The following is a 27,270-nucleotide window of genomic DNA, read 5'->3' as shown; positions in this document are numbered from 1 at the left end:
CGGATTTTGTTGTTTTTAATCTATTGCTATTGTAATAATCCTCTAGGTTTTCTCTCTTTACCCCAGTAGTGTTATTGCAAAAATGAGGTGATGAAACTGGGAGACAAACTAGGGGAGCAGCAGAATGTAGTGACATAAGGAAGGCCAGTAAAGTTTCTGAGATGAGCAACGTCACAGTGCCATGCCTTGCGGGAATGCCCCTCCATTTTGTGTCCCTCAGGTTTAAGCAAGCCCATGTACATCACTGTTGTTCCCACTGACTTTTTTTTTTTACAGGACTGGTTTTAATAAGACCTGAGGGATATCCTGGGTCCAGTTTCCTGCAGTCGCAGACAATTACACCTTGGTCATTGGCATAACTAGTGTCAGCTTGGTTGTTTTAATTAGTAAATATCACAAAATGGCAAGGGTTGGAAGGGACCTTGGGAGATCACCCAGTCCCACCCCCCTGCTCAAGCAGGCTCACCCAGAGCATGTTGCACAGGACATCATCCAGGTGGGGTTTGAATATCTCCAGAGGAGACTCCACAGCCCCCCTGGGCAGCCTGTCCCACGGCTTGGTCACCCTCCAAGTAAAGTAGTTCTTCCTCATGTTCAACTGGAACCTCTTGTGCTTCAGTTTGTGCCCATTGCCCCTTGTCCTGGTGCTGGGCACCACTGAGAAGACTCTGGCTCTGTCATCGTGATTCCACCCTTAAGATATTTGTATGTGTTGATAAGATCCCCAAATATTCAGTCCAATATGGACCGAAGATCTCTGCAGTATTGTTCAGGGGCTCTGTGTCACCTTGGAGAAATGAAAAATACTTAGGTGTTGGTCGTTTTGTTTGGTTTTTTCTTTTAGATTAAGAGAAATATGCTTGCCATTCTCTTTCATCCATCTGCTTCTACTGCAGGGAAATGTGACACTTTTTCTCTGGGACCGGCCTTTAGCATATTGTAGAGTAGGCAGTTGATGGAATTCTAAGGGCTTTGCAAGCAAGGGTATTCCAGCTTCCTACCAGGCAAAATAAATAGCTGCAGGTTACTTGGGAAGCAGGATTTGCTCTCGGAAAGAGCACTGCTTTAAAGCAAAAATCATAATGGAAAGTTTTCAGCACTAGAGTACAGATGGCTTACTGTAGCATGTGTGTGCGCAGCTGTGAAGGCAGGTAGCAGAGTGGTGTTTGTGGGAATTGAGTATGTCTGTGTGTGCTGCAGAATAAGGTTGGCCTATTATTTTTTTTTTTTTTTTTTGCTTTTTGGTGGGTTTTTTTTTCTTACAGCTCTGCCAACTACTAACCCAACATACAGGCACTTCTACAGCTTTGGAAAGTCTTCCTCTGTAGCTAGCCTGTGGCTGACTGACCATATAAATAAATCTGTAAGCTTTTGATCATAGAAGCTGGCATATTCTTTTCGACAGCGCTTACTGATGCACAGGCAGTGCCTCATCATTAAGAAAAGAGCTGTCTCAGAAGGATACCGTGAAACTGATCCACAATTAGCAGAGGATAGATGCAAAGCAGTTCTGCAAACCCACTTGAGATTCTTCTTAGCCTGATGCAGCAAACTCTAGTTGGCTTCTAGTAGTTAAACCGTTCTCTCTTGCAGCTTCCTTGCTAATAAAGATTAAGCAGTCAAAGCAACTCTGCTAATCTCTGAATTTTGAATGCAGTTTACAGCACAGGTTACACCCCTACAGGTTTGTGGCATTTGCAGGGCAAAGACGGGCAGAGAATTGTAATTGGCAATAGATAGGATTTTGTACAGCAACTACCCAGTTGCTCCATAAGCACAAGAAGCTGTGCCTGCAGCCTGTTCAACACCTGGGTCATCTGCCCGCTCCGTTACGATGTGTCTGGCCGCTCCTGCTTACCTGTTGCACGTTGCTTCCACTCAAGACTGTTACATGCTTTGCCCCCTCCTTCACCTCCCTTTCCTTCCAATCAAAATTCCAATCCTTCTAAAGAGCTGTGGTGGTTTAATACCAAGAAGAGATGAATGTTTGTCCAGCTTCTGTGACCACGCTTAGATTATGGGCAGAACTGCAGCCTACTCAAGAAGGTTCTGCACTAAGCCTTCCAACTCCAAAAATGTTCGAGGTTAATCCACTGGTACCCGGCACTTCCCCTTCACTGACTCTACTTCCTCTTCCAGTATCTGCTGCTGCTGTTTGTTCCCCGAGAGCTGTGTATAAATCCTTGTCTTGAGATAACTACGTCAACTCAATGTCACTCCATCTTTTGTAATTAGGAGCACCCAATGGAAGTTCTAGACTGCTTCTAAAGTTACTGCAGAACCAGGACTTGACGTAATTCAATGGCTCTCAATGTTTTTCTGAGACAACTTTATTCCCACAGCATCTCTGAAGAGCAGACTGCATATTTTTAGGAATGCCTCTTAAAGAGCAAATGAAGCTAACACAGCAGCCTCAGCGTAGCATTTGTGTGGGTTGTTACGTTAAAGGGGACTGTGAGGGAGGATGGAAAGTGGGGTTATTTTTAGCAGACTAAATATTAGGTGCAAGCGTTTATGGTGACAAGAATGTGGTTTTGATTCTATGAAGTAAGATGGAGTGTTTCAGAAACATTGCCTGATGCTGTCTTGAAACGGGATTTAATTGGAAGCTGCACTGAAATCATAGAATCATAGGATGCTTTGGATTGGAAGGGACCTTTAGAGGTCATCTGGTCCAACCCCCCTAGATGACCTCTCCTACTGGAGTTTTACATAACAAGAATTCTCTGAAAGCAGGAACACTGTTTTTGTAACAACTTTTGCCCTTTCTGTAGCTTCTCCTTTTCTATTTTAACACTTGAATTGCATTTGAAAAGACGTTAGCAGCAAATTTGACTGCCAGTTTTTAAGCCTAGTTAACAAGTTTCAGTAACAGTGATTAGTTAGTCCAACCTGCTTCGTTCTAGAGGCACACAGAGAAATGCAGCCTGCCTCCTACTATTTTCTGCAGAATAAATATTTTGTATATTGGGGGTGGGGTGGGTGGGACGGGATGACACCAAACCGCTTTCTTCCTGCTCTAGGGAAAAAGGTCTTTATTTCTAATGATGGCTAATTATTCCCTGGCGTGTTCTGTGCTCGCTTATAGGATGAATAACCCAGTTGATTACTAATGGTTATTACCCAGAAGGTAGCACAAGAAGTAACTGTAGAATTTAAAACTGTTTCTGTCTGTGGGTCTTAAGTGAGGCATCTGTTTTGTGATGGCATGGGCAGTTAGTTGGTCGTACTGAGCCATTCAAATACTTCACTGTCCAGATACTCAGATGGACTCTGAGCTCTTTTCTGTGTTGGTGCTTTTCTGCTTTGCAGCTCTCCCAGAAACCATCCTAGGTGGGCTTTTGTGTTTCCTGCCACGCTGGCTGTGCTTGGGGAACAGTGACATGACCCGCAAGTCGCTGAGAATGCAGCATGAGCCACTGCTTGAGCTTCTCTGTCAGCAGTCTGACCCCTTGGAAAAATCAAAACCACTTGTTGACCTCTGGCTGATCACAAGACTCAGTTCTGATGTTTGACACATGCAGACAGGTTCACTGGGATGAAGTATTCATTTAAATAAATGTTTACTGCAGCTAAAAATAAACACGCGTTGACACCTATGACTTTGTTGCTGCATATCAGAAAGAAAAGTTACAGCCTTGAAACTGGAAATTATTTACTTAGTCAGTTTAGAATACACTCTTTAAAAGGGAAGAAAGCCATCTCCAGGAAAGACATGACATTAGGAATTATTTTTTTAATGATTTTTCTCAAAAAAACCCAAACTCTTACCTTAATCTTCTTTGTTGTCTTGAACATCTTACTCTGTAGGGTGTGAAGCTGCTTCCAAGCCTTCCAGGTTCTAAGACAAACAGGGGAAAAAAAAAAAAAAAAGATGTAAATGAGTTCTGGGTTTGATAATACTGGCAGCATTTTCTTTTCCGTTTAGACAAAGGTATGGGGGATTGCTAATTTGCCTGCAGTCAAGCTGAGGCTGGAAGTGCGTCATGCCGTAAGAAAACAAGTGGGAGGGAGGGTTTTCCTCTCCTGGTGCCTTGTACTGAACTAGAAGGAATGGTAGGTGTGTTACACAGATCCCACAACAAAAAAAGCCGGGGTGCTGTCAGACAAGTTGCCTTAGCTGAGCACTCCCCTAGACGGGGGAGGGATGCTCAGAGCTGGAAGTTTTGGTAAAGGCACAGCGGTGGCTGGGACAAGCTGAAAGGATTACGCCTTTCCCTGTCGGCAAGGCTGGACCAAAATAGCGTTCGAGGCAGTGGAATAGGGTAGAGGTTTTAAGCAACACAGAATAGTTCTTGCTTATCAGGTGAGTTTTATAGCCTTATTTTTAATGCAGAGTCACAGCCCCAACTCTGTATTTGTCTTGGTTTTGCATTTAGCTAGGTGATGGGGAATTTTCTGAGAGAACTGGACTCTGTTCCTGATTACTTTTTTTTTCCCCCCCCAATTCAGACTAGGTAGCCATGTCAGCCAAAGCCATCTCGGAGCAGACGGGGAAGGAGTTCTTGTATAAGTTTATCTGCACATCCTCTGCCATCCAGAACCGTTTCAAGTATGCCCGAGTCACCCCAGACACTGACTGGGCACGACTCACCCAGGACCACCCTTGGCTTCTGAGCGAGGTAAGGAGAGCGACTTGTCTTCCTCTCGTGGCTGAGCCCCGGACAAACCTCTGCCCACCCAAGCTGCTCCCTGTTGGGCACGGCACATCATGCTGTGGCAGGTTGTGCGCAAGACCTGTGCTCCGGAGCTTTCCTGGAGGTCCGCTTGCTGCTGCCGCTGCTCTGCAGCGTTCATTTGCAGCACTGGTGAAGAAACAAGCCTTGCTTCAAGGCTGTTGCATCACCTTCTAGGGTGCCTGATTATAAAATTCATTTAAGGACTGGGAAATACATGAGCAGAGATATCTGCAAACAAGGAGCTTCTAATAACCACGCAGAAGGTAAACAAGACTAATTCAGGCAAAGCAAGAGTCTCTTGATGTCAGTCCCTGTTCTAAAACCCTTACTTGCTGAAATCATGGAGTGCTTTCTCTGTGGCTAGCTTTTACGTTCAGTTAGGATGCTGCTTAGGTTTCCTGCATCGAAGCAAAATGTTGGGGAGAACTTCACTTTTTGCTTTTTCTATGTGAGAACTTTTGTATCTCTTCGTGTTTCATAGCCCTGCACTTGCCATAGAGAAAACATATCCAGAGCTCTTTTTATTAGTTGTTCAAGCTGGCTCCTTTCCAGTGGTTAATTATATTAAGTCATCGTTTGGTAGAGCATGAATATTTTGCAGTCCTTGACTGACTGATAGAAGCCCTATGCTAAGTAATTAAATGTTGCATACTCAAGTGCATGAGTGAATTGCTGGAAGATATCAGCAGTGCTTCTAAAAAAGACTTGCAGCCAGCCAGAAGGGAGCAAGGATGCTATCTATCCTTTAACGTGGAGTACTGTAATGCTAGGAAGGGCTTCAGCATCCAGCAGAAAGACAGTGATCAGCCTTCTGTACTGCAGCATGTTATGTTCTGACTCTGCATTGTAAGTTGTTGAAGTTCCAGGACATGTCAGCTGTACAGGAGAATGGCACCCATTTCTCCTTTGAGGAAAAAAAACCTAAACAACAATATTTGTGAGCTAGAGATAAGTGTTTTACCTAGGAACAGCTTTCCTTAGCTATCTTACAAAGAGCCACTGTCAGTTGACTGGAACGTGCAGGAGCCTAGCCCTAGCCAGTCTCGTATGTCGTGACAGCAGGAGCTTTCTTTGTAAGCAGCTGACTGTGTGCTTATCACGTCTCTAATAATTTCTCCTTATGAGCCTCTGCTCACAGAGAAATACTGATTTCATGATGCATCTTACAAAGACAGTTTGCAAAACTGACGGGATGCTGCATGCTTTTTCAGTGTGATTTTTTTTTTTTTTTTACAGAAGGTGAGTACATATACCCCATCTGAACAGCTGCTTTGAAAGTGTTATCAAAGTTCATCCAAAAAAGCCAAACCAAACTGTCACCTCAGTCCCTGACGTATGCTCATCTCTGAGTAGAAATAAGGCAGCTCTTCCCAAAATACAACATAAAAAAACCTGCAGGCATGTTGTACCAGGAGACGGATTTGCCAAGAGATTAAAGAACTTCTGCAAGGACACTTGCTGTACAGAACTTATTTAAGTTTTTGTTTCACTCTCTGCAGAGAATCACTCAACCAGAGCCACCTTCTAATGCTTCTTTCTTTTAATCCCTCTTGCACAATGTTGTAGCGTTTAGTGGTGAAGCCAGATCAGCTAATAAAGAGACGTGGGAAGCTCGGACTGGTTGGAATTAACCTCACTCTGGATCAGGTGAAGGTTTGGCTTAAACAGCGTCTGGGCCAAGAAACCACGGTGAGTGCCACCTTAGCAATAAAAACATAAGTTTGGGGTTTTTTTGTTGGTTTTTTTTTTTTTTTGTTCTGCCTTTTCTGCCTACTGTCATGAGAGGAGCTGGTGCACAGGTATTTCTCTTGCTTACGGTGGTTTAAAACGCATGTTATGCTGATGCCAAAGCAAGTGAGAAGCTGTCCCCCGTGTGAACTTCTTGCTGGTAAATGAACACTGACAATGACACACCTTGGTAGGGAGCACAGCTCGGTGTTCCCTGTTACCATCCGCTGTCCAAGTCTGCTGCGTCGGGCCTGTGTGGAGGGAGCTCAGCAGGGATTAGTACCATTTTGAAAATCCTTTCCACTTGGCAGTCAGCAGTTGATAGCTCAAATGCTGTGTCTAGTTGGCATAGCTGCTTCACTTTAATACGCAAGGCAGATTTAACAAGAGGAGTATAAAAGCTGTCATAAAATTGTCCTCTTACTGTAGCCAGCCAGTGTGTTTTGGCTGATGACTGAGTGTTACTTCAAGTCCATATTTTAACTCAGTGCTGTCTTGTAATATTTATTCTTCTGGGAATGATACTGCAATGCTAATGATAAAGAAATGCCTGCCATCCCAGCTGCTGTGTTTTGGGAGCTGATAGGGTTCTGCCTCAAGGAAACTGATGCCTTGGCCCTCCTGTGATTGATTTGGGGCTTGCTCCAGTGCCAAGCTGCGCAGCTGAGCCAGCGAGGCTTGCCTGAAGGCCATTGTGAAACAGCAGGCAACTGCATCTTGTGTGCCTGCCTATCAGGAAAACCAGGGATGTTGAAATTGTTTCTTTAGCACAATACAAGCACCACATCTAAAGGAAGGACTGTGCCAAGGGCTTGTGACCAACAGTGTTCGCTCCTGAAGTAGTGTCCTCAGGAGCAGGGGGTGTCTCCCATGGCCTGTGCGGGAGTGTCCCTTGAGCCAGGAAACTTGGTTTTGGATAGCAGGAAAGCACCCGTGCAGGACAGTTCCTGGGCCCTTGCTGTCTGTCCCTGTAGGAAGAGGCTAATGAGTGATCTTACTCTTCCATGCTCACTAACACCAATTCCAGGGGCGAGTGCTGGGCAGAGGCCCCTGTCTAGCTCAGGACTTCCCTCACTTCTGATCTTTTCAGAGCTCCAAGAAGCAGCTCAAGCAGTTGCGTTTTACACCACGCTAAGCAGTGCTCTATAAAGGTGCTGTCTGTGGGACAGGAGATGAAGAGGAGCCATTCTGGTGTAATTCTGATGGCCATCTGCCCTGTTGGGAAACGGGAAGGTGACTGACTCCTGTAACCTATGAAGTTCAAATATCCTGGTGTGGTACAGCAGTGCATCTGGTTGTGACAGAGCTTGATGCTGTGCTGAGGACAGAGGTGTACGGTTCCCCAGGAAACACAGTGGAGAGGTGCCTGGGAAGAAGTGATTTTAGAGCAGTGTTGGTTAATTCTCAAAGCTTGCCTTACGCTGTCATAAATGTGGATGCTGGACAGGTATTTATTGGTGTTTGTCTTGTTTTCTGCCTACAGATTGCTAATGCTAAAGGGATCCTAAAGAATTTTCTGATTGAACCCTTCGTCCCTCATAAACAGGTTAGTGTACCAAACAAAGCATTAAAAAGTGTTTTTAAATCTCTTTTGACTTGCACGTGGCTTAGATGGATTAAAATAGCAGAGAAAGCATAAGTTTGAGAACGCGCTGTTAAGCTGACAGTGTCGATGAGTGTGGTCAGAGCTGCGGGCGCAGCATTAGTCCATACAAAGAGCTGTTAATAATCACGTTGGTTGCTGTTACTCTGCTGGGAGGAGGTTACAGATCACCTGAGAGGGACCAAGTTGTTCAAGGCAGCTCATTGCTGTTTGAATCTGGTACCCCTGAGTGTGGATAACAAACTGCTGATGTGAGATATCTCAGTTTGTGCTGGTGAAATACTCGGACTCTGCCATAGTTTGCGGGAAGGGTATAATTACCCAAGATAGAGGTGCTTTCAGTGCATGCAAGAAAGGACCCTGGTTTGCACTTCAGTTGTGTCAGATGGGAGCAGTTTTCTCCAGAAATGGAAAGCGTTGGCCCTGGCACGTTTCAGCAGGGTGAAGCACTCTGGGCCCTGCTGCTCTCCCTCCCAGGCCAGCACAGCCTGTACAACGTTGGGGGGTGGCTGGGCCACCTCAGTGATGCTTCTCCTTGGAAAGCTCAGTGGTGTGCTCAGTTGCCCCTTCCCTAGCACTGACACAAGAGCCTCTTCTTCAAGGTCTTCTCTGGGTGTGACTTGCTAACATTTGTGCCTGGGTCTGTACAGGAGGAAGAGTTCTATGTGTGCATATATGCTGCCCGTGAGGGAGACTACGTACTCTTCCACCACGAAGGGGGTGTGGATGTGGGAGATGTTGATGCCAAAGCTCAGAAGTTGCTTGTGGCAGTGGATGAAAAGCTCAGTGAATTGGATGTAAAGAAACATCTCCTGCAGCATGCACCAGCAAATAAAAAGGAGTAAGTACAGATGCCCAGTTCTGGGCATGGTCAGCCATCCAGAAGCTCCTCTCCTTTATTTCAGCGCAACATCCCTTCATTCTGTTTCACCCTAAAGCCTGCTCTCCTACCCTTCTTGCTGCTCTCAAGAATATGCCAGGCATCCTAAATCCAAGTTCTTTGACCTTATCTGAGCCTCTTGTAAAACTTAAAACCAGCGTTCATAGTCCTTTGAGCCTTCACTTGACAGGAGCACTTCTCGGTCTACTGAAATCTTGACCTTTGAGATGCTGGAGGCATGTGTTGAATTTTGATCCTTTGTGACAGCATAGAAGAGTTTCTTTCATTTAGTAGAAATGGTGGTAAGAGGTGAACCTGATTGCTAATTCAGAAATGTATTCTCCCTTATTCTGGCCTTGTCTAAGACTGTATTCTCTTGCTATTCCTATGCTTACTGCAAGCTTATCTGTAGATCTCAAAGCTGCTTCTGCATCTCCTTTAATTAGATGCCTATAGCTAGTTATCTTAATATGAGTCATGATTTTTCCAAACATAACGTAATCGCCGATGGCATTGTTCAGCACTGAAAGGCTGAAGAAGCCTGTCAGTAATAATAGTTTATTGCAGCCTCTTCCCCATCCCAGCTAACGAAGCTTAGTCCTGACAAAGATGCGTATCTAACAGTGAGAGACAAGAATGCATTTCTGTCTCTCGGTGAGATGAACCAGACTGAACATCTATATGACAGTTGAGAGCAACTGTGTTCCCAGCAGAGTTTGCTGGAGTGTAATTAAGATGAGTCATCAAGGTCTTCCTTTCCTTGAGTCATCACCTAGGCTTCTTCCAGACAAGATGAATGAGAATGAAAGAAATTGATACAGAGTAGATTTGCAGATTGTCACTAATACAAATGAAGCAGAGCAGACTCTGCTTTATGTTTGGCTGCTTAATGAAATTGTGTTAAATTTTTTTTTTACAGTGTCTTGGCTAGCTTCATCTGTGGCCTGTTCAACCTTTATGAAGATCTGTATTTCACATACCTCGAGATCAATCCGTTAGGTAACAGATATTTTTGGGAGCGGGACTTTCTGTTCTAGAATACTGAAATGTGTACTTTATCCTTCTCTGGTTTATGTAGTTTGCGACAATACTAGGTGGCATGTGCAAAGGGAGTACAAAAGTGGCTGTGATGTGTCCTGGAGCTATTAGTTGAATGAATGCAAAACAAGGACTGCTTGCAGGTGTTCTCTGTTACCTAATTCCCTGGTGAAAATGAAAAAGTCCATTGAAAGGGGTGTTAAGTCAGAACTGAAGAACATAAAAATTGCTCTGTTGGATGAGAACAAAACGGCACCTGAGCCAGGACCTGGTCCATGACCATGGCCACTAGTTAATTCTTAAGGGAACTCTCTGGGTTTGGTAAATACAATTAAATGACCGATGTGGAGGAAGGGGAACAAAGGTGACCTAGCTTTTGTAATGATCTCTCTCAAATTTTATGGGTAAATCTGTAATGTATGTCTCTGTATAAAACAGAGCCAATTCTAATATTTTTTTTTTCCAAATGCAGTGGTGACTAACGATGGTGTCTACATCCTTGATTTGGCCGCAAAGATTGATGCGACTGCTGATTATATCTGCAAAGTGAAATGGGGGGATGTGGAGTTTCCCCCTCCCTTTGGCAGGGAAGCTTACCCAGAGGCAAGTAACAACCCATTCTGGCCCAGATCCCTCTGTTGTGGACTACAAAATTGATTTCTCGTTCCTTGTATGTCCGTGGCATTGAGGTTTTCCTCTCTTGTGGGTTTTGTTGCTGTGTTTCAAGTACCTGGCATTGCTATCCATGATAAGAGCTCATGCAAACCTGTGTACAGGTTGCTGTAGTACTAGGGCTTCTCGTAATCACTGAACTGCAGTTGCTTTCCATCTTTGCCTGGGTGTTGTTTCAGCTCTTTTCTTTAATTCAGAATTGACTTTTTTTAAACGGAGGCTTATATTTAACTTCATTCAGCTATGTGCCGATGCTCTGTACTTGTACAGTCTTCCTTACATGGTTCTTGCCTGCATTGCTGCCCTGTCAGCATCATTATTTTTTTGCTGGAGCACTGGTTATTGACAGCCTCACAGCAGCTGATGCTCCCACAGGGTATCAGTAACTGTTTCTGAGAGTAGAGTAGCAGTTGTGTGCAAAATCTGTGTGCGAGTGTGAATGCAGAGAAAATAATCACCATCTCCCAAACTTCAAAGTAAAAAGTGAGGATGTCCAGCTGTTTTCCTGAGAAGTGATGACCAAGAAGAGCCCTGCAGGCAAACTTCTTGTTTTGAAGTTAGAAATGCCTGTTCTCTCTCAGGATTCCCTGGGTTTGTACTACTGGTTGCATAAACCCTGTTTCATACATAGCCACGCAGCAGCTTCAGAAACTGTTGGAAGTAGAGCTCTGTCCTTAATGGTTCTGTTACTTATTTCAGGTGACTGTTCTGCTGTCTCCAAAAGCATTTCTGTCCCGACTTTTTCATTTTAATAATTATAATTGTGCTTCAGTCGGGGAAGGTTCTTGTAACACAGCCAGGAATTCCATTTAGCTATTTCTCTCCATGTAGCTTGCTGGATGCCAACACTTAACTCAATTTGGTCTTAAAAGGATTAGTTCAGTTTTTGTGTCTCTGAATCATCCCCTCTGCAAGTCACTGTGAAGGTTATTATGGCAGTGCCTTTGAGAATTTTAATGAACTACCAGTGAAGTGCTTCACAACAGGCAAGCATGCTGTGATACAGGAACACCGTGTTGAGCCAAATCACAGCGCTCCTGGTGATTACATTCTTGGCTGCAGCACAGCCAGAGTGTGTAGCCATGGATGCGTTGATTTTAAACTTCCTCTGGTCTCAGTCTGCAGGCAAGGTCAGAACAAGACTTTTCAGTTCAGAGCCCTTTGATTCTGCGACTGTCGTATGCAGAACCAGGAAACCTGGGAGCTTCCCAGGGCTGGCTGTGCAGCGGAGGAAAAGGCACCATTCATGGAAAGGCCGGTGTAGTACAGCTTAGTGAAATGCAACCAACAGTTGGCTGCATATCTGATGTTTTTCATGGGCAAACAGGAAAAATCTGTTTCTGGATCTGCACTCTACAAATTAAGTAATATCAAATTTATTTATATAATCAGTCATCACTTCACCTGGGACAAGCAAGAGACAAGGCAGCAGGCCTTATAAAACCAACATATGCTTTGGAGGGTATGATTTTTTTTTTTTTCCAAAAAAGAATCAAAATTTGAGTGTATGTTCAGGTTGTTCCCCTTTGAATTTGTTACAGAGAGAATGGCTTAAGCTGTCTCTATCCAGTCCAATTTCTGTGTTCTGTCTTGGAGAATGCCTAACACAAATCAGTCCTGGCCCCTGAGGGATGAAGCTGGGTCTCTGTCCCTTACAAAAATGGCGTTTGTAGTTCTGCTCTCCCCTCAGTTGTAGTTGACAGGAGGTGTGGGAGCTTTTCATGTCCAAATGGATCCAGCACTACGAACCCTCTGGTTTGGAAAAGGAGGATGCAGAAGGAAGTTTAAATTGTGTGCTGCTCTGTTTGCAGGAGGCCTACATTGCTGATCTGGATGCGAAGAGCGGAGCCAGCTTGAAGCTTACTATTCTCAACCCCAAAGGCAGGATCTGGACCATGGTGGCTGGTGGCGGCGCCTCCGTGGTTTACAGGTAACGGGAACAAGGTTTCCAGAGAGGGGGTGGATTTGCAGTGCTGGAAGAAAATTAACTGATGCAGCCTCTGGAAAGGAGACTCTTCTAAAGCGATCTTTCCCCTGCTTGGGACCTCTTCAGAATGAAGATGCTGTGCAGATTTCTTACCAAGATGTGGAACGTGGTGTCCCTTAGAGATAATTTAATTCTGGGAGGTTAAGACATGGTTTCTTTTTACTTGGAAAGAAACAAGCTGGTTGAAAGCTCTTTATGATGGTATCATTGCTGTGGTAGTCACTGAGTTCTCATCGTATCTAGAAGTGTAACAAGATGATGAGTGGCACCAAGAGGAGAGCAGCTTTGTTTTCAGCAGATGGCATGATCTCTCTGTTACAAGTCCTACTTTCCCAGGAATTTGCGATGCTTTATTAAGACTTTTATAGTGACTCAAATTATAACTGATCTTTTAAATAACTGGGTTTTTTTTACAGTGACACCATTTGTGACCTGGGGGGTGTGAATGAGCTGGCTAACTATGGGGAATACTCAGGAGCCCCAAGTGAGCAACAGACCTATGACTATGCTAAAACTATTCTCTCCCTCATGACACGAGAGAAGCACCCTGAAGGTAAGGGAGTTGCTGCAGTTTCAAAGATGCTTAGCTGTGAAGCAGCATATGGGGAAAAAAAATGAACAAATCTGGGCTGGTACTGTGCTTAGATCTCCCTGGCAGAGCTTTTAATGTACCGCTGCCTTCTGAGTGAAATAGTAATAGTATAGTAATAGAAATAGTATTTCTGTCAGCTCGTGCTTCAGAGACAGGACTTGTGGTTTTCCATGTAGCAAAGAGCAAATGTGGCTTGAGAGATTCTTCTTCGGAAAAATATTGCTTCATACCAAGCCCTTATCTTCCAGGTTCTGCTAAACACAACTTACTGCAAACTTCAGGCTAGTCTGAGCTGCAGCGTGTTGTTTTGCTTTATGTCCTAAACCGCTTTGTTATCTTACAGTACACTGCGTTCTTAAAACAGTTTTATTTACACATGTTTCTTCCCTCAGGTAAAATCCTGATCATTGGAGGCAGCATTGCTAACTTCACCAATGTAGCAGCCACTTTTAAAGTAAGTGACTATTCAGAAGTATCAGCAAATGCCCACAGTCGTTAACCCCCAGCCATTTTCCCCAGTTCAGTGCTGTGCTGAGGCTGACAGTGTGTCTCTTCCAGGAGTTCCTGAGATGATGGGACAGGGTAAACATCAGGCTGTCCAGTTCACCTGTCCTGCATGTTTCTTTTAGGGCATTGTGAGAGCGATTAAGGATTACCAAGGCCCTCTGAAGGAGCATGAGGTGAGGATCTTTGTACGAAGAGGAGGCCCGAACTACCAGGAAGGATTACGTGTCATGGGAGAAGTTGGTAAGGGCCAACTACTTCCTTAAGTTTTGTTCTTGCATCTTGTTTCTTCTGCCTGCTTTCTGCTGAGCCTTTTCAAGGTTAAATGCTTCACTTTGGCAGAAGCTCATCTTGTTCCTTTTTTCCCCCCAAGGCTGACTGTTCTTGTATGCATACACAGGGAAGACCACTGGGATCCCCATCCATGTTTTTGGCACGGAGACTCACATGACTGCGATTGTGGGCATGGCACTCGGCCATCGGCCTATCCCCAACCAACCGCCTGCTGCAGCCCACACTGCCAACTTCCTTCTCAATGCCAGCGGCAGCCCCTCGGTGAGTTCCTTCCCCTCCATGGAAGGGAACCCTTCCGAGGAGCCTCCTGAAGGCAGCTTCCCCTGCCTAAACAGGTCAGAAATGGATCTTGGCCACCACTATATTTGTACAAAGCTCTAGGAAAACTGAAGTAACGCTGCATGCATGGTTTATCAGGAGGGGCCCTGCCAGTGTCCACTGTGCTTGTGCAGAAAATGTGACGCCTCAAAACCAACAATGTGACTCTTGCATCTACTGGAAACTTGAGCATTTAGGAGTTTTCCCTCACTCGACTGAAATGGTCCTATCTCAAAATTAACTTTCTTTAGTTTTCTTTGTAGACTAGCGTAGCCAAGGTGGCCATCTCCTCCTACATGCTCCAGGCCTTATCTGGCACGCTGTCCCTTACTGACTTGGCTTCTGAATCTTTCAGACTCCAGCACCAAGCAGAACGGCTTCCTTCTCAGAGTCCAAACCAGATGATATTGCTCCAGCCAAGAAGGCAAAACCAACAGCACCTCTTGGTAAGTCCAGCATTGGAAATGATTGCTAGCAGTTCTCTTCTGCTCCAAAAGACAGAATGCACGCTAGACTAATGCTTTTTTCTGTACATAAAGGGAAGCAATTTTGTGGTACCTGTCTATCTGTTTTGAATTTAGTTAAGTGTTTTTAGAATGTTGTCACTTGTGCTATTGGCTCGTACACAAGGTGAGTCAGAGTTGCCTTGATCTGGGATGTTCCTTTGAAGGGAACAGCACAATTTGAGAACTCGAGCTTTCCCATGTCCCCTTATGTGAGGCCAGTGGACGACAGGTTAGAGTATCTGTGCTGTGGTTGCTGAACTGAGGCCTGCTTTCCAACTCGGTGCCTGGGGCGGAGGGGGGTGTTCCCATGGGATGCTGCTGGAACTGTGTAGGTATTCAGAAAGTCCTTCCTGGTATACACTGCTTCCTGGATGAACGCTACAGTTTTTTTGTTGCGAGGTACTCCTCCCGTTCAGTGTCAGAGGTTACGGTGTGGTGTGTGGTTTTGTTGGGGTGTTTTTTCTTGTTTTTTAGTTTTGGGGGTTGGTTTTGGTTTTACTGAAGTCTGTAGGAAGCTTCTCTAGCATGGTGATACGCAAGAGCTTTGGCAGCCTTTTGCTTGTATTTGTTGGAAGCCTTATTGGGTAAGAGCATGTTGTGTGGGGGTAAAACAACAGCAGAATTGGGCAAGGACAGAATCTGATAACGTCCTGATCCTCCTCCCTTGAATGTGAGGAGATACTGGCCTTGTTTACAACAATGTGACATGATGACAGCAAGATTCAGATCCAATTCCGGTGAAAGGCATCACAAAACCCACTACTGCTCTCTTGATCATTGTGCACTGAATTTTGCATGAGCAATGCTTCAAAGAGACGTTGAAGATACGTATGCCATGGAGTTTGCAGTGCAAGGAGCTGCCACCTGAACCTGAAACGTGTTTGTGCTGGGATAAGCAAAAAAAGTTTCTAGATGGCAAAATGCAAAATTTGATGTCCAGATATCTGGAGAGGAAGCACAGTGGAGAGTGTTCCAGTCCGTTTGTTTGGTTTTGTTTTTTTTTTTAACAAAAGCAAAACCCAAAAGGCCTGAGTGCTGTGGGGAGGAGGGAAGCTGCAGCACCCTGCTGTTGGGATGACAGCAGCCAACTCTGTCATATTGTTGCATGAGTGATTCTCTCTTTAACAGATTCAATCCCAGCTTCAAGACCTGGTTCAGGTAGGACACGTGTGACTAGCTGAATGTGCCTGGCCTTGCTGGCAGCTGACTTTTTTAGTTCTTGGTTTTGTTGCTGTTTTTTCTCTCCAAAAGTTTGCAGTGTTGTCTGGTCCTTCCCTTCCCTCCTGCCCGGCATATTTAGCTATCACTGAACTTTTCATCTGTTTTTGTCAAGTATAGATCACATACTCCTCTGCACAAAAACTTACTATTTCTGGGAGAGAGAGGGACAGGTCTCAAACTTTAATTTTTCTTCCTCCCCCTCCTGCCTCCCTCCCCCCCCCCCCCCCAAAATTATAGAGAAAAACAGGCCTAGGCATATTGTGAAAAGCTCTGTTCTCTTTGCTCTCAAAGAGAAGGAATCGCTAACCATGCCCAATAACTGGCATTTTGTTTCAAAGGCAAACAAAACAGTGCAGGTGCTGTGCTTATGAGCCTTGAAGGGCATAGAGAAGTCACCGAATGAACTAAATGTTCTTTTTGCCTTATCAGTTCAGCAAACCATTACAGCTTGTGCTCAGTGAAGTTGTGGGGACTTTAAGCGCTCCTTGAGCTCTGTGCTGGATGAGAATAAACTGCTGAATCGGGGGCAAGGTAGAGTTTCAAGCCATCTCCCCTGTTATAGGAGGAAGGACAGTAGAAGGGGACACCTCAGGTTTTTCCTTGTGTGGTCTCAGACAAATAGCATCACCTTTCTGGGCCTGCATTTTCCTGTTTCTATGAATACTAACGTTACCTCCTTGCAGGCACCTGCAAGATACAGGGAATTTTTCAGGGTAGGCAGTTTCCTAATAACAAGTCCTGTGGCAGTGCATCGAAACTGTGAACATGTAGGGTTGGAGAACAGTGACTGATTACTTCTTAAAGCCAGAAAAACAGTATCCTGTTTAATCCCTAATGCTGTTTCCCTTTGCAAAGCCAAAAAGAAACTAGTGGTAGACTGAGTTGGCATTAGCAGTTGGATCAGCTCAGAGTTTTAACATGAACTCTGCCTGGACTCAAAGGGAGGAACTCAATGTTTTGCTGTGACAAGTGGTGTAAATATCCTTTAAGCAAACAGTCCATCCTCACTAGCTCAACTGTTGCCTTTCCTGTGACTCTGTCTCCTGAAGCCAAGTTTTGGGCCATACATAAATTCTTGGAGCCATCAGGTTTGTGTTGGATTTTGATCATCAAAAAAGCCTGAAAACAAAACCTGAGTATGTAGAGCTCCTTTGCTTTCTTTGTCCCCTCAATTTCCTGCCTTTCTTTTTATTTCCTATCATCCTGCTGCGATGCCCTGACAACCATAGGAGGCAAACCTCCTGTGATGCTTCCAGACTGTAGGCCATATGCAAATAAATAAAGAAAATTGAAATTTCTGTTCCTTTTCAGCTTTTCAAAAGAAAACTGTCTGGGAGGAACATGAACGGCCCATGGGAGAAGAGGAAGAGGCAGTTTTCACTTATCTCCTCTCCTACACCACCTCCCCCCCCCACCCCGTGATTAAGCACTTGCCCATTTTGTGAAACCCAAAACCTGGCTATTGCATTCAGAATCCTGGGAAGGGGGATGCTGCTTCATCTACAGTTTCTTCCTTAATTTGGACAGTGTGGCTACTACATCCTGCAGTTCACCTGTTGGGTTCAGTTTGGCGGGAGGGGAATATGCTCATCTGGGAGACTGTCAGCAGACACTTGGCAAAGTTGCAGCTCTTGTCTTGCACAGATGCACATTTTGAATGTGTTTTGGTTTTTTTTTTTTCTCCTCTCTCTGAGCAGGTAAAGCTACAACCCTGTTCAGCCGTCACACCAAAGCTATCATTTGGGGGATGCAGACACGGGCTGTGCAAGGAATGCTGGATTTTGATTATATTTGCTCCCGGGATGAACCTTCAGTAGCTGCCATGGTTTATCCATTCACGTAAGTAGCCTCTGACTGCATTATTTTTCTGACTGCTTCCCTCAAATTCTTCTGTTAGCTTCCTCCTCTTCCAGTCTCTGCTGCTCTTTAGGGTAGCTTTGCCCTAGCTACATCTCTGCTTCAACACCTTTTCCTATGCTCCCTTCCACCATCAGGTTGGCTTTGCAGACTGCTTCCCGTTGCCCTCAACCATTGATTTTTGGGCTGCTGTGTTGAAACAGCTTAATGTTAGCTACATAATTTAAGTCCCACTTCATGCTTTTCAAAGGGTGTCCAAATTCTGTTCCTTCACTCCACGAGTAAGGCATGCATGACTAGTTGGGCTTTCTTTAACAGCCTGCTGGCTTAGCAGAGGCAATAAAGCTATGTGAGACTTCTACTCATCTCCTGTTTGCTGCGTGCTTGTCTGAGACATCTTGTTTGTGCCTGCAGCAGCTGGAATTTTCTCCAAATGTTAGCCAGAATCGGAGCAGTGCTGCTAATAGACTAAAGCAGTCTGTCACGTAACTGAACAAAACTTAAAAAAGAATATAAAATCCTGTTCACACTCTTCCCTGTAGTGGAGTAGTTTCTTAGCAGGCAGGAATTGTGCAGATCCTTCATTGAGATGGAGTTATCTTGTGGTATTCACCCTCTTTTACCTTATCCCCACAGTTAATGGGGGTGAGAGAGGCTATTGGGTGTTTCAAATTGCCCTCAGGAGGAAGCTCCAGAGCACAGCTGTGCATAAGCTGTTTTGTTACTGTACCTCAGGAGTGTGGGGAGGGTGTCTCCCTGTTAAACAGGGCAAGTAGGGAGAAGGAAAGGAGTGGCCATCTGGCCTGCTGCTGAGACGGCGAGATAGGAGCACAGAAAAAGGCAGGAGATTTTTTTCATTTCTGTGGTTTTTTACAGACATCCAGGATAGCTGATGTCTAATCAACCCCTGTCCTGCAGAGAATTTTGCCTCTTGACAATTAAGTACCTTGTGCTGTTAGTCTGCAGCTCTGATGATAATTGCAGCTCTGTAATACCTTCTCAGCAAGTGCAAACCTCAGGGTGCTAAAACTGAGCGCAGGCATAGTCACATCTATAGATGAGTGGCAACCCCTTGCAGTGTTGCGGTCATTTAATGAAGAAAAAGCACTGGGGATGAAAACTTTAAGGCTACCTGTAATTATTTGATTCTGCTTGACCTTTTGGAGGAAGCCAGGCTGGCAAAACCTGCAATGTTCTATTACAAACATACCAGGATGGGAACACAGCCAGTAGCTCTAGACTCTTATTAAACGATTGAGCAGTATTAGACTTCAATGAAGTTCCAGTTGGAGCATCTACCGTATACAGAAGACAACACCTAGAGTGAAACTTCCCTAGGTGCATCTCCCTCAGCGTGTGTGGGGCAGGGTGGGTAGAGTCTCACTGTAGCAGAATTGGAAAGCTGACTGGCCCTCGCATGGCTGGCCTGGCTGTTCCCCCAGTCTGGTATTTGTTCCAGCCCAGTAATGCAGCTTTGCATGCATCTCATTCATTACTCTTTCTGTGCCTCATTCTGTCTTCCAGCTTGGAGTAGAATTGAGGCTCTGGTAACTTCACTGTGGGAGAGCTTATTCATCTTGCTGGATGCCTCTGTCCCCATTAGCCCGTCTCCTTCCATATGCTGCTCTGTTCTATACTCTGAAGAACCTTCTGCTGTTAGTATGGTCCCTCCCCATGTACGCTCACTTGCTAGTGAGTCTCACAGTCAGTCTTGGTGTCTGAGAATCAGGGTTTGTAAACTCCTCTGTCTGCATGCGCTGTATCCCTTTGTCTTTCCAGTAGCCTTAAGAGTCAGGGCTCTTTCATCTTCTCCTTCATAGTGGTGACCACAGGCAGAAGTTCTATTGGGGCCACAAAGAAATCCTGATCCCAGTCTACAAGAACATGTCAGATGCCATGAGGAAGCACCCAGAGGTGGATGTTCTCATCAACTTTGCATCTCTGCGCTCTGCTTATGACAGCACTGTTGAAACCATGAATTATCCACAGGTGAGTGAGGTATCTAGGAGAAGCCCAAGAAAAGAAGGAAGATTTTGGCAGCAGGGTTTCTTAAACTGTGATGGCATTAGCAAGTCTGTTTGGTCTTCCAACTTGGTAGATAAATACCTCCATTCTAACTCCTTGTAGACTCTAAGGAGGATACTGGAGTTGCATAGCAAATTCTAATGCTGGACTTGCAATTTGTGTAAGAGGAACTCGGCACCTCTTTGTTAGGAGTCATTACTTTGGGTTGGTCAAAATGCAGTGCTGCTCTAATGTGCAAGGGGGAGAAAAAAAACTCTCTGAAGAGCGCATTGAGACAGCTGTGAAGATGACAGTAGACTGCAGATCCATGCACTGGGCCTTCTTGTATGAGAGTGGCACGGCATGGCCTCCTTCATGCCCTTCGAGCAGCTGTTTGCCTTCTCTGTCCTGCAGATTTCGTTAGGGTGGTGATACTGGGGGGTACTAATGATTTTCTTTATCTTGATGCAGATCCGCACCATTGCCATTATTGCCGAGGGCATTCCAGAGGCCCTGACTCGAAAACTGATCAAGACAGCTGATAAAAAAGGAGTCACTATCATTGGGCCTGCAACTGTAAGAACTCATAACCTTTTTCTCCTTTTGTCCATCTGCCTTAATCTTCAGATCGCCTTTCTCCAAAGGATAAAGTATACCCTACAATCCATTTTGTCTTCAGTCATGTAAAGTGCATGTTAGCTTCTCATTTTAAGGTCATGTTACTGTCTTCAGTTGTTTGTATAAATACTGACAAGGCTGTCTTACAGAAATGTTCCGAAGTTTCATGTACATTTTAAAGGGCTTTACATCTTTCTCTTATTTTCTTGTAGGTTGGTGGGATCAAACCAGGTTGCTTCAAAATAGGCAACACAGGAGGCATGCTGGATAATATCTTGGCATCAAAACTGTACCGGCCTGGCAGCGTGGCTTATGTTTCACGGTCCGGAGGCATGTCCAATGAGCTCAACAACATCATTTCCCGAACCACTGACGGGGTCTATGAAGGGGTGGCCATTGGAGGAGACAGGTAGGAGTCTGCATCTTCAGCAAAGATGCTGGGGTTTTTTTAAGTCATAGAATCATTTAGATTGGAAAAGACCTTTTAAGATCATCAAGTCCAACCGTTAACCTAACAATTCCATCCCACCACTAAACCATGTCCCTAAGCACAGTTTAGCAAGGACTTCATACCATAATTCTCCCTGTGGCATCAGGCAACTCATAATTTAAGGGATTGCTATCAGCAAATAAAACTGGAAAGAAACATTAGATCTACTGCTCATAACAACTTCAGCCCTTTTTCTTTCATTGCAACAGCGTCAGCAATTATTACATTATTACCTATAAACATCCCTACCTCAGAAGTTAAGCATAAATTAGGAAGTTACTTTCACTTAGCAACACGGCTGCTCCAAGATCCAAGACAACTTCTGAATAATCTCCAATCATTTTATAATTTGGCCCTTCCCTCTGCTACAAATTATGGAAGAGTTGTTTAGTAACTTTGAGGAAGAAGGGCAGGTTGGCTGTTAACTTTTCTTCTTGCAGAAAAGTTTATGAAACGAATTTAACTTCTATCATTTTCCCTGTATTCTACCCAGATACCCTGGTTCAACTTTTATGGATCATGTCTTGCGTTATGAGGATACTCCAGGAGTGAAAATGATTGTAGTACTGGGAGAGGTGAGTGAGACCAGTTTACTCCTATCTGAGAAATACCCTGACTGCAAGGATGCTAAATAACAGCTACAGATAAGTGGCAGCTATTCATACTGTTCTTGAATGTCTGAATTTTTATTTCACGCTTCTTTAAGCAAAAGAAATTGAGTGTGTTCCGCAGACAAGCATAGTCTCATCTACTTAAAAAAGTCAAATAAGGAGGCTTTGTTCTGAGACTTCAGCTGTTACTCAATGAAAAAGGAGGGGAAAAAAATCCAAGTAATGTTTCCATGCACCTCGGAGCTGGTTTCTACAAAAGTGCGAAGTTTTGAACCAGCTCGGCTCTTTCTCTCTCTGCAGATTGGAGGCACAGAAGAGTATAAGATCTGCAGGGGCATTAAAGAAGGTCGTATCACCAAGCCGGTGGTGTGTTGGTGTATTGGTACTTGTGCCACCATGTTCTCTTCAGAGGTATGTGTAAAAATGGGGGCAAATGCATGAAGTAAGTATATATACACGACGGGAAGAAAAAACCAAACTTCTCTCACAGTGCCTAAACTTTCCAGAATCACCAATAGCAATTTAACATGCAGAAGTTAATAAATATAAATGGTAAAAGCTTTTTGTGCTTCTGTAGTCTGCCACTGGCGATTTCCAAGGGATTCTGCATATTTGTAAAGGGAGCCCAAAGATCCCAGGGAATGCAACAGATTCTAATAACCACCTGCTTGTGGAGTGGGAATGATGCACTCTGGAGAGTGGGGGAATTTAGGGAGGCAGAATGTCAGTGGAACAACCTGGAGTGATTCCAGATCAGAAAATGCCCTGCATGTTGCAGTACTGACTGCAGTTGCAACCAAGAGTTGTTGGCCCAAAGAAGGCAGATGTGCAGTCGCTGGTATTCCTCTATCACCAGTTTCTTAGTCAGTTCTTCATTCTGTTTTACTCTCTGCAGGTAAACAGCTTGTATTCCTTACCGCTGTCTCTTCTCTTGTTTCTAGGTGCAGTTTGGCCACGCAGGAGCTTGTGCCAACCAAGCTTCTGAAACTGCTGTTGCAAAGAATCAAGCCTTGAAGGAAGCTGGTGTGTTTGTTCCCCGGAGTTTTGACGAGCTGGGAGAGGTCATTCAGTAAGTCACGTTAACAGGGCGCCTTCAGCAGGGGACAAAAAGTGTTAGGGCACTGATTCTTGCCTGATAAAGGAATATATTCCTGCTTAAGGAAAGCAACTTCTATTGGTTCTGGGTTTTCAAAGTCTAGATTAAGATTCCCTCACTTTTACCTCTTAAAAGGACTTAACTTAATACATGGATTTTCTCCCTAGGTCTGTCTACCAGGATCTTGTGGCCAAAAGAGTGATTGAACCAGCTGAAGAAGTGCCTCCTCCAACTGTGCCAATGGATTACTCCTGGGCAAGGGTGAGCTGTGCTGTTTTACCTGCTTTTTGGTTCCTTAGAAACTAGACAGGATGTTGGCTGTGATTCTGGATGTTTATGGTGATAATGGGGCCTTTAGGGTCTTATCTCGCATTTTACAGTGTTACCTGTGAGCTCACTGGCTACGCTGGTTCTACGCTGTGGAAGCTGCTCTGAGGGCAAGCTTAAGGCACTGGGTTTTGACCACTCTGCCTCCTATTGTCCCTTGCTTCTAGTATGGAATGTTTAAAATTCCATTTTTATGCTGCAATTTCAGGAGCTGGGTCTGATCCGCAAACCGGCTTCCTTTATGACAAGCATTTGTGATGAGAGAGGTCAGGAACTGATTTATGCTGGGATGCCAATCACTGAGGTCTTCAAAGAAGAGATGGGGATTGGAGGGGTTCTGGGCCTGCTCTGGTTTCAAAGGAGGTGAGGCAGCTTTTTTGTGAAAGCTCCCAAATTCTTTGGCTTGTAGTTTTCCTTGTTTATTAGTAGGCTTTTTTAAGCACAAAAGTAACTCCAGGATCCCTCTGTGAACATAGATTCATTGGAAATGCCATCTCTATATCCCTTCCTCAGACCACATCAGCATTTCAAGGCTTCATACAGTATGTTTTAGCCTTGGGATGAAGTGTTCCACAAGTTTCATGGTGCATTGAGGAAATTTCTCTGTTCTAGGCCTGTTTCACACTCTCTGACTCCTTGCTTATTCTAATTGTCAGCTCAACTCTGGAGAGATTGGGGAGTTTACAAACATTTGCTAACCAGCCTACAGGGAACCTTCTGAATGGCAGAAGTTTGCTGCCTTCATCTGGTCATGCTTTCATTAGTGTGGCACTCTTGGCACTAGCTGGAATCTCTGGCTCAGCAGAACAAGATGAACAGAGCTGTAGCATGGCCTCGTGGCTCCCCTCAAGGGACCCACAAAGCTTACTGATCAGTCAGCTGAGTGTGCACAAACTCTGCCTACAAAACTGATCCTCAGCTCTGAGCTAAACAGCTCCTGTGGAAACTGAATAAAAATCTGATTTCTGAGAAAGATATTAGGATGCACTCATGGGTATTGTGACCCTACAGCTCCCTTTCTCTGTGCTACTTTTCAAGTGTACACCTAAAACAAAAGTCACTGGCCAGTGTAACACCAAGTGTCTTGGTGTTTTCTTTACAATAAATGACTTCAGTCTTTTCCCTGCTCAGGTTACCAAAGTATGCCTGCCAGTTCATTGAGATGTGTTTGATGGTAACAGCAGATCATGGGCCTGCTGTTTCTGGAGCCCACAACACCATTGTCTGTGCAAGAGCTGGAAAAGATCTTGTCTCGAGTCTCACTTCAGGCCTTCTTACTATTGTAAGTACTTAATCTCCAGAAGGTTTAGATTTGCTACCCATTACTCTGTCCAGGTTTTATTACTATTAACTTCAGATGTAGATTGGCTGCAGAGCTGTGGACAGGTCGTGTCTGTTCACTTGCACTTTGAATTTCTGTTGAATTCAACTCTAATAGCTTGATGCTCTAGGTTTAAAATGAGTCCATTTTTCTAGTAAGAAAGGCTATTTTGATGTCTCTCGTTTGAGTCTAGAAATACTTTGTAGAGGCCAAACTGCTGTCAGCATTGTCCCTATATGGTTGCCTAATCTCTTCCAACACTGACAAGTAAAAATGTGAATAAAATGGACTTTAGATTACCTTTCCCCCCTCAGTCTCTAGTGGAGATGCGTTGGCTACATATTGACACTTGTGTTGAGTTATAAACAGATGCTTTATCTCGGGTGCCTACCTGACTTAATTTCATGAATGCCACATTGATAAGCAGGGCAGATGGAGAAGATAATCTTGGGCTTGTTTTGCACGTTAACTGTGGAGTCCTTTGCTATAACTCCATTTGCATATTGTACCCAGGGTGACCGGTTTGGTGGAGCACTGGATGCTGCAGCTAAAATGTTCAGCAAAGCCTTTGACAGTGGAATTATCCCTATGGAATTTGTGAACAAGATGAAGAAAGAAGGGAAACTGATCATGGGCATTGGACACAGAGTCAAATCGGTAAGAAAAGTGTCCAAACTAGAGGTTGGTTTGGTCTTTTGAGAGGGACGGGGGAGAGGGGGAAAAAAAAAAATGAAGGAAAGAAAACTAGCAACTTTCAGAGGCAGCTATTGACCAAATTCTCAGGACTTAAATCCTAAGCCTACAAATAGTAAAGCTTATGGCAAGTACCAAAGCAAGAGGCAACATCAGTGACTGTAATGTGTTCTTAACTTGCAGATAAATAACCCAGACATGAGAGTTCAGATTCTCAAAGACTACGTGAAGCAGCATTTCCCTGCCACCCCACTGTTGGACTATGCACTTGAAGTAGAAAAAATTACGACTTCCAAGGTGAAATGTGCTAGTATTTTTCTGCCCTTGAGCACTTTTTCTTACTGGGGGACGAGTGACGTGGGGATAATACTGTATTTTAATTGCAATGCTTCATGAATTGTTGCTGGGGTTTTGTTTTTCTACGGTAGACTTCGGGCCAAGTACAACTACCATTTGGTAAGGCTGAAGACATTTGTTGGACACTGGGAAAATGCTGAACAAACCAAACCCCATTATCTGTGTTGTCCACAGTCTATCTGGAGCTGCTGTATTCTTTGAAACTGAGGCAGAGCTAGCACATGTGATGGGCTGTGGCAGATAAATCACTGTGGCTTGAACCAAATGCAGGCCCATTGTTTGGGGCTGTTTTTCCATCATTTGCATTAAGCATGGCTCTTGCTCAAGTTGCTGAACAGCCTTCTCTATCGCTAGGCTTGTGTGCTCACAATTATGGGCAGCCCTCAAATTACCCTTGGGGATGGAAGCTGCCAGGTGAACATCACTTGCCACTGTTAACATCTTTATTGGGGTGTACTTTCCTTTGCTGCAGAAACCAAATCTTATCCTGAATGTAGATGGCTTTATTGGAGTTGCCTTTGTTGACGTACTCAGGAATTGTGGCTCGTTCACACGGTAAGTAGGTAGTGGGCTGTTTCTCTTGGGTTATGGTTCTATAAAAATGATGGGAGCTGCACTGCCAGCTCATGTGGGGCCAGGATTTCAAAAGGATATTGTGAAGGAAATGTAGCCTGGACTTGGGGGAAGGAAGCCTTCACGTGAATTTGGTGTTGCTACTGGCACTAGAGCAGACTCACAGCCTTTCTGAGATTGAGTCCTTAAATATATCACTAGGACGAACTATTTCTTTTCTCTTGCAGGGAAGAAGCAGATGAGTATATTGATATAGGAGCTCTTAATGGCATCTTTGTACTAGGCAGGAGTATGGGATTCATTGGTAAGTCTGCCTCTTCCCTCCTACTAGGGGGTGCCCTGCCACCGTGAACATGAGACAAGTCTAAAATGCTAGTTGTAAGAATGCAGGAACCCAAGTTCCTTCAAGGCAAGGAAAGGCTAGGCAGAGGAGCAGAAATTTTGTAACATCAACCACTTTTGTTGCAGGACACTACCTGGATCAGAAGAGATTGAAGCAAGGCCTGTACCGTCACCCGTGGGATGACATATCCTATGTTTTACCAGAGCACATGACTATGTGAGAACCTGTAGTATTGCCTCGGAATGTCACTTCAAGAAGACAGAAGCCTGCACAGAGGACAGCCACAAATGGGACTTTGCTGTATAAAGGCCATTGGTACATAGACATTGAGCTGCCTGGTCAAACTGTGCAAAGCAGCTGTTTTACAAGAATAGAAGCTTACTCTAATAAAAACCAAAACTTGTGATATTCCGTATGTTACATGCTGTATTTAATACTGTCTCTCACACTTTTATTTTTTCTACTCTTGTTTCGTTTTGTTTCCAGAAAAGATTTTAAGGGTTTGGGGAGGGGAGTTTTGCTCATAGGCGCGGTCTTACTGCACTTGCGGAAGATCCTTTAGTCTGGTAACAAGCTGTAACTTTTCCTGATAGAGGGGAAAGTACCCATCATTCCCATCAGCCATGACTTGGGCTCTTTTTGTTGGTTGTTTTTCAATTTGTTTACTGTGTGTTCTCATCTTCAGTCTGATTGTATCCTGAATAGTGGGACTACTGCTGATGTATAACCAATGTTACTCAAACTCTGGTGTAGTAATTTAAAGTGTAAAGTTGTAACATACTGCTGTTAAAACTGTGAAACTACATGTATTCCAGTGTCTGTATTTATGCAAAAAAACCTTCTCATTTACTGTTAGATTGCTGGTATATGGAATGTCACTCATGTTATCTGCAGATGCAAAAAATAATCTCAATAATAATTTCAGTGTCCTACTTGTCTGTGTATTGTAACCTAACTC

General features: G+C 44.3%; 2 protein-coding genes across 3 annotated transcripts in view; one reads left to right on the top strand and one right to left on the bottom strand.

The window, feature by feature from the left end:
* The window catches only part of TTC25 (tetratricopeptide repeat domain 25), a 23,006-nt gene extending 19,208 nt beyond the window's left edge, over positions 1 to 3,798 (bottom strand). The window contains 1 exon segment of the mRNA XM_035900114.1: positions 3,772 to 3,798. Coding sequence (XP_035756007.1) covers positions 3,772 to 3,798 — 27 coding nt within the window.
* Positions 3,487 to 27,270, top strand: ACLY (ATP citrate lyase). Of its 2 annotated transcripts, XM_009644546.2 has the most exons (29): positions 3,487 to 3,528; positions 4,453 to 4,622; positions 6,246 to 6,368; positions 7,891 to 7,953; positions 8,661 to 8,851; positions 9,810 to 9,889; positions 10,401 to 10,531; positions 12,412 to 12,530; positions 13,004 to 13,140; positions 13,572 to 13,633; positions 13,809 to 13,926; positions 14,084 to 14,238; positions 14,651 to 14,741; positions 15,930 to 15,959; positions 17,720 to 17,861; positions 19,700 to 19,868; positions 20,355 to 20,459; positions 20,714 to 20,910; positions 21,485 to 21,566; positions 21,903 to 22,013; positions 22,544 to 22,671; positions 22,866 to 22,959; positions 23,234 to 23,388; positions 24,157 to 24,307; positions 24,860 to 25,003; positions 25,223 to 25,336; positions 25,869 to 25,951; positions 26,197 to 26,273; positions 26,438 to 27,270. In XM_009644546.2, exons 2-29 carry the CDS (start codon positions 4,464 to 4,466, stop codon positions 26,530 to 26,532), a joined length of 3,306 nt encoding a protein of 1,101 aa, XP_009642841.1. In that variant the 5' UTR covers positions 3,487 to 3,528; positions 4,453 to 4,463; the 3' UTR covers positions 26,533 to 27,270. The 2 variants fall into 2 exon arrangements, with proteins under 2 accessions (XP_009642841.1, XP_009642842.1); XM_009644547.2 differs by lacking the exon at positions 15,930 to 15,959 and having other exon boundaries at positions 3,488 to 3,528.

Source organism: Egretta garzetta, unplaced genomic scaffold (genome assembly GCF_000687185.1).
Source record: "Egretta garzetta isolate BGI_Z169 unplaced genomic scaffold, ASM68718v1 scaffold728, whole genome shotgun sequence".
NCBI classification, from domain to species: Eukaryota; Metazoa; Chordata; class Aves; order Pelecaniformes; family Ardeidae; genus Egretta; species Egretta garzetta.
Note: the sequence above shows the minus strand (reverse complement) of the source record. Positions and strands in the feature narration are given on the sequence as shown.